At 41.2% G+C, this 7,272-nt stretch overlaps 1 protein-coding gene across 1 annotated transcript; it reads left to right on the forward strand.

Annotated features, from left to right (window-relative positions):
- Positions 1–755: 755 nt before the first annotated feature.
- On the forward strand, positions 756–4,593 carry LOC140819097 (uncharacterized). The gene is made up of 6 exons (XM_073179107.1): positions 756–1,724; positions 1,841–2,012; positions 2,055–2,194; positions 2,380–2,831; positions 3,327–3,552; positions 3,745–4,593. The coding sequence occupies exons 1-6, from the start codon at positions 756–758 to the stop codon at positions 4,591–4,593; spliced, it is 2,808 nt and encodes a 935-aa protein (XP_073035208.1).
- The last annotated feature ends 2,679 nt before the right edge of the window (positions 4,594–7,272 follow it).

Below are 7,272 nucleotides of genomic sequence, written 5' to 3' on the forward strand. Positions count from 1 at the left end.
ACTGGGGCCTGACCCCTCTTTTTTGTTTATGTTGTGGTTGTTTTTGATGCCATAGCAGATTATCCAGGAGGATTTGACGCGTCTGGTGGAGCGTCAGGTAGCGGTGCCCAGTAGTTGGATTGTTGTTGCGAGTTCCCAGATATTATGTCATTAAGTCATACTTTTGCCAGGGAATGCCCTGTGTAGCTGTACTGTTATTTTTACGATGTTTTGCAGATAGTTTTGTGATCGAGCCTTGCCGGCTCTGCATGTGTTTATTCCTGGCCAGTGCGGCTATATGTTATGAATTGATGTTGTGACTTTATTTCGAGTATATAAATTTTATTTGTGATGTTTTGATTTTTGGGATGTCCTATTTACGAATAGGTAATGCCGAAGTTTCTGTAGGCCCAAAATGGAAAATTTTTAATCGCTTTCGCTGTTTACATTAATAAATCCCGCTGTTTGGTAATTAAATATTAATCAGGAGCACGGGCCCCCACAGCTGGTATCAGAGCGTAACTGGGATATGCTCGAATTAGAGTCTAGGGCACTTGAGTCTAGACACAAATAAAATGATTGCGTATGTGTTTGACTATTTTCTCTTGTTTGAACTATGTGCGGTGATTTATTTGAATTAGCCTGAGTTAGCATGGTTGATTAGATTTTGAACTTTGTTTAATAACTAGCTACGAGACTAAGTTTCAGCTTTCCTTGGGTTCTTTTGTGCTTATTAAGTTATTTTGCCTTGGTTTTAAATCCTTGTGTCTTATAGAATGGCACCTGGAGGAAGAGGCAAAAAGGGAAAAGAAGTTGTCCAGGAGTCAGAAGCCCAGAATGTCCGAGGACTTGAAGATATTGTCAGGGGTAGACGTGGTCGTCCTGCAGCCCAAGTTGCTAGAAACGTGGAGGAAGAAGTGAATCAGGAAGTCGAGCAGTTGACTCAGAAAGTTGGTGGGATGCAATTAATAATTTCTCAATTTCAAGAATTACGTCCTCCCAAATTCTTTGGCATTGAAAATGGCGAAAAAGCATCCGGATGGTTGAAAATCATAAACCATCCATTTAATTTTCTCGAATATATCGAAAGTGTCAGACTAAAGCTGGAAATCTATCAGTTAAAAGATCGAGAACAACTCTGGTGGGAAGCTGCAGAGGAAGCACTGAAAGCATATGGACAAATCATTACTTGGGAAGTATTCCGTACTCAATTTACCCAAGAATATGCACCTCCTTCTTATTATTATGGCAAGGAAGAAGAGTTCAACCAATTGGTGCAGGGAAATAAAACGGTTGTTGAATATGCTTCTCAATTTTCTGCTCTTATGCCATATGTGCCACTTGTTGCAAGAAATGATCAGTCCAAACTTTCTCGTTTCCTGCATGGGCTACAAGGGACTATTCATACTTTGGTGATGACTGGATCGCCTAATACATATGTTCAAGCTGTAGAAATGGCGAAGAAGATAGAGGCTAGTTTGCTCAGAGGAGAATCACGGCCAGTTCCAGTTCCAGCATCTACTTCTCAAGGATCTGGAAGTCATATGCAGTTGCCAGAGGGTTTATCTCCTTATCAGCCTCAACAGTCATCCCAGCAACCGAAGCAACAACGATTCAGAGCAAGAGGTAAACAATTTAAGAAGAGATCTCGGTCCAGCTCCTCCAGTTCAGGAAGTACTAGAGGGAGCAGTGTTGTTGGGTCTTCGAATGCTGTGTACTGTGATGCTGTGGTGGAAGACATTTTAGTTCACAGTTTATAGGAGTCCAGGGGTCTTGCTATATATGTGGTCAAGTTGGGCATTTTGCTAAAGTGTGCCCCAATGCCCAAAGACAGCAATTTCAGCCATAACAGTCTGGACAGGTTCCCCAAGGACCAGCTTTCAGGCCGTATGCTCCTGCACAGTCATTTCAGCAGTCTGGCTATCCACCACCTAGAGGTCCTCCTCAGCAGCAATTTCCGGTGCCGCAGCAGGCTCGAGTACATGCATTAACTCAGGACCAGGCTCAGGATGCACCAGGCGGAGTGATTGCAGGTATTTGCTATGTTTTCGATTATCTTGCACGTATATTGATAGACACTGGAGCATCTCATTCATTTTTAACTGCTGCATTTGTTGATGAGCATGAGATTGCTACCATTCAGTTGTTGGATACTGTGTCTATGGCTACTCCTGCCGGTGTATACTTGATGTCTCGTGAGATAGTCATAAATTGTGTGATTAGATTGGAGGATAATATTATGATAACTAATCTAATCAAGTTAGCCATGTATGATTTCGATTGTATCCTCGGTATGGTATATTGACGAATTATCGAGCTACTGTGGACTGTTTCCATGGAATTGTCAGATTTAGACTGTATTATGGCAGAAAATGGAATTTTTATGGTTATGATTCACAGTCTCGAATTCCATTAGTATCTGCAATGGAAATGTTCAGGTTGTTGTCAATCGGCAACGAAGGATTTTTTATCTATGCTCTTGATGCAACACGGGAAGAACGATTGAAAGTTTCTGATATTCCTATTGTTAAGGATTTTCCTGATGTATTTCCTGATGAGATTCGGGGTTTTCCGCCTCAAATGGAAATAGATCTTAGCATTAAATTGATGCCAGGGACAAATCCTATATCTAGAGCACCATATCGTTTAGCTCCGACAGAGTTGAAAGAACTCAAAGAACAGCTTCAGGATTTACTGGAGAAAGGCTATATCAGACCAAGTATGTCGCCTTGGGGAGCTCCAGTATTGTTCGTAAAGAAGAAAGACGGAACGATGAGAATGTGCGTCGATTATCGGCAGTTGAACCGAGATACTGTGAAGAATAAGTATCCTCTGCCGCGTATTGACGACTTGTTTGATCAGTTGCAGGGTACTTCTGTGTATTCCAAGATTGATCTTCGTTCCGGCTATCACCAGCTCAGAGTCCGAGAGGAAGATGTTCCTAAGACAGCGTTTCGGACACGTTATGGACACTACGAATTCCTAGTCGTGCCGTTTGGTTTGACTAATGCTCCAGCGGTGTTTATGGATTTAATGAATCGTGTATTCCGGGAATTCATAGATAATTTCGTTATCGTTTTTATTGATGATATCTTGATTTATTCCAAGTCAAAGAAAGAGCACGAAAAACATTTGACACTAGTTCTCCAAACACTCGGAGAAGCGCAGTTGTATGCCAAGTTTTCTAAGTGTGAGTTCTGGTTGGACAGAGTTTTATTTTTAGGCCATGTTATATCTGCACAAGGAGTATCTGTTGATCCTAGTAAAGTTGAAGCTGTTATCAATTAGCCTAAACCAACCAATTTGTCTGAGATTCGAAGCTTTTTGGGATTAGCTGGGTATTATAGGCGTTTCATTGAGGGATTTTCTCTAATAGCTAGGCCTATGACCCAGTTGACACAGAAAGATCGACGTTTTGTGTGGACTGCAGAATGTGAGTCTAGTTTTCGGACTTTGAAAGAAAAGTTCACCACATCTCCGGTGCTAGCTTTGCCTTCAGGCTCAGGTGGACTTGTTGTCTGTACAGATGCTTCTCTAAATGGACTGGGTTGTTTTTTGATGCAAAATGGGCGAGTGATTGCATATGCATCTCGTCAGTTGAAGCCACATGAGACTCGATATCCAGTTCATGATTTGGAGTTAGCTGCCATTGTGTTTGCATTGAAGATATGGCGTCATTATCTGTACGGAGAACAATTTGTGATTTATTCTGATCACAAGAGTCTGAAGTATCTTTTCACACAGTCCGACTTGAATATGAGACAGCGTCGATGGTTGGAATTGCTTAAGGACTTTGATTGTGAGATTCAGTACCAGCCAGGACGAATGAATCAAGTTGCAGATGCTCTAAGTAGAAAGGTTCAGCCTAAAATGTTGACATCTTTGACTATTTCAAAAGTTCATGAGCATTTGGGAACTTCAGGATGGACTAATCAGTCTAAGGGCGACTACTTTATAGTTTCATCTATTCAAGTTGAACCACAAATTGTTTCTAAAATTAAAGCATCACAGAGAACTGATCCGCATGTTCATAAATTGAAAGAATTGACTCAGACAGGTCAATCAGACAAGTTCAGTGTTACTTCAGATGGATGTCTACGCTATAATGGTAGACTTGTGGTTCCGAATTTGATAGACTTAAAAGAAGCTATACTTCGAGAAGCTCATTGTAGTCGACACAGTGTTCATCCTGGAATCAGAAAGATGTATCATATTTTGAAATCTCATTACTGGTGGGAAGGTATGAAGAAAGAGATTTATGACTTTGTTGCTAGATGTTTGACGTGCCAACAGGTTAAAGCTGAGAGAATGAGACCTGGTGGTATGTTACATAGTCTTGAAGTGCCACAGTGGAATTGGGAGCACATTGCTATGGATTTTGTGACGCACCTACCTCGTTCTAATCGTGGTTGTGATGCGATTTGGGTGATTGTGGATAGATTATCTAAATCAGCCCATTTTATTCCTTATGATCGTACCTGTACTTATAAGAAAATGACAAAAATTTACATCGATCATGTAGTGAGATTGCATGGTGTGCCTGTAACCATAGTATCGGATCGTGATCCCAGGTTTGCTTCAAAGTTTTGGGGTAGTTTGCAATCAGCATTGTAAAGGCCCTCTAAAAACTCCTTGCTTGAAAATTTGCGGAAAATTAAAAATTTTCTTTTCAAAAGAACTTAAATAGCCTCATTCATAAAATCAACAGTTAAATCACGTTCAATGTTTAAAAATGAAGGAGCGGAAGAAAATAAAGTTTGCCAACAATTTCAATTTAAAATTATCCACGACTGATAAAAATTGTTTGCGGAATAAAATAACAACTGCTGCACTGAGGTCCTCGGGTGCCACTACTGCCGACCCAAGCTGGATCACTGGTCCCCGCCCTCGGCCCTGGCCTCATCGGTACCTACAACAATCAAGTCTAGTGAGCCTAAAGACTCAGCATGCATATATCGCAGGTAACAAGTAAAATATGCATGGGATAAAAATATCATGTCATGAGGCATGCTGAAAATAATCTGTACTGATCAATTATGATACGTGCATAACTGAACTGAAAATCACAGTAAAAATGTTTGCTCCTTGGAGCCCTGTACTGAATTAACTGGTAAAATTTTCTGTTGAGATTATGTTTTACGCCTGTGTGGCCACTGCACTAAGCAGAAACTGATCGGTAACTGGCTACCGGGGAGGCTGAAACTGAACTGAGCTGGCCGATCACTGGCGACCGGGTGGTACCATACTGAACTGATCGGTCACTGGCGACCGTATAAAATAACACTCCCACATAGTGAATGAACCACAAGCCATATCGCATAAATCTCAAAAATATCATTTTTTGTTTTCATGCACGTAATATAATTTAACTGGCATAATGAAAAATCCTGTAATTTACCAACTAGATTGGATTGGATCGTCCCCAGCTCTCTGCAACCTAACTGTGCTATGAAAAATATGCAAATGCTAAAACTTGCCCAACTATGAAATTTACGTACAAAAGATGCGACTATGACGCCTAATGACTTCGTATTTAATCATGACTCTGAACCAAACCCGAACCAACACCGAACCGTCATTTAGTCATGATTAAAATACGCTAAAAATACTGAAATAATGCTCCTAAAATGATTAGGGTCGAAATCTAGGTGAAATGGAGGCCAAAACACGAAACGCTCTTTCGAGAGTCAATTTGGCACATCGCACCGTAAATTCTCGTACGACCTCAAAAATGATCCGAATGACGAACGGTCAAAAACATGACCTTCCTAACTCAATGAGGCACTGTCCAGTCCAAGGCCATGGGCTAAAAGCCAACCGAGAACTCAAACGATGCCTCTGAACAGCAGCATACTTGTTGTCAAAAATACAGCAGCTGCGCACTTGTTCGTCTTGTGTTGGTTTCGAGTCTATCGGCCATTGGGGCGTGAACCACCGACCAGAGACCCTTACCAACGTCCTAAGGAATGATTTGCACCATGGCTAAGGGCTTTTGGCCAGCCACAATTCGAACCATACCAGAAACAAAACCGAAACTCCAACCGAGAATGCTTTTGTATGCGTGTGTAGTGTGTTACTTCGATGGATGTCTCGTGTCGTTCCAGTGGCCATTTGATTGACCATGGCATGATCTAGAAATCTAGGGGCAAGGTGTAAACCGTGGCTAAGGGCCCTAGGCCAACCAAGATTCACATCAAACCCCACAATTTCGAAACTCATATGCTGTCAAAAGAAGGGAAACCGAGAGGGGGAGGGACTGTTCGTGTTGTTTATTTAAAAAAACCGATGAGCCATGGATCAAGCCACCAAAAGGGCGACTTAGTCACGTCTTAGACATGCTAAGGGAGTGATCCAACCATGGCTAAGAGCCCTTGGGGCAGCCAAGATCAGATCAAACCCTCAAGACAAGAAACTGAATTTTCGAACACCATTTCCTGCACCTATGGGACTTGCTGTCATTTCGGTTTTTCCAGCAAGCATGGGACTGAAAAAAACGTTCTAAAATGGCCCTAACATGTCCTAGTACATGTCCATAATCAGCTTTGAGCCCCTGGAACGATCCATCCCTGAAATCGAAACAAAACATACCAATCGTGAAGCATGGAAGTCGATAAAATCTGTGCAGAATTTTCTTTCTTGTTTTGCTGAAAATTTCGGTTTTTGAAATGATAAAATATGATCATGTACTGAAAAATACTTGCTAATATGACTTGATTGAGGTTTGGAAAAAGTATATACATGCCTTGGATTCGTTTGAAATAGAAACGAAAAGAAACAACGACGACGCGACGCGGAGGAGTGAAGCGCTTCTCTTGTTTGCTCACTAGCTCTCGATTTTCTCTCTATTATTTCCAGCTATGCCTCATGATTTTTACCTATGAAATGCTTCTGAATTCGGTGGTGAGGGAGTGTAAGGGATTGGTTATGAAGGTGGGGAGAAGGGTGCACAAAATAAGGATCATATCAAGACCAAGTCTCCTAAGTTTTGAATTTTGAATTATGGTTTGATATCAAATGAGTTGGGGGATGTTTCTAGAGGGTGATGGCCGATTTCTTCCCTTGTTTTCTAGTATAGGATATGCCCATTAATTAATTAAATTGTGCTCCCAAAAATCATAGAATTATCCTACAATTTACATGCAAAGAAAAGGTCAAAGTTGATGAGTTGGCAAAGGATAGGCTAGGCAAGGGGGAGGTGGCCGAAACATGCATGATAAATGGTAGGGGGAAATTGATTATCTAGTAATTTAATAACCCTTAAAAGCCTTACTAATCCTTTAATTAATTTAGTGA

This window comes from Primulina eburnea, chromosome 18 (assembly GCF_022965805.1).
Source record: "Primulina eburnea isolate SZY01 chromosome 18, ASM2296580v1, whole genome shotgun sequence".
In the NCBI taxonomy this organism is placed as follows: Eukaryota; Viridiplantae; Streptophyta; class Magnoliopsida; order Lamiales; family Gesneriaceae; genus Primulina; species Primulina eburnea.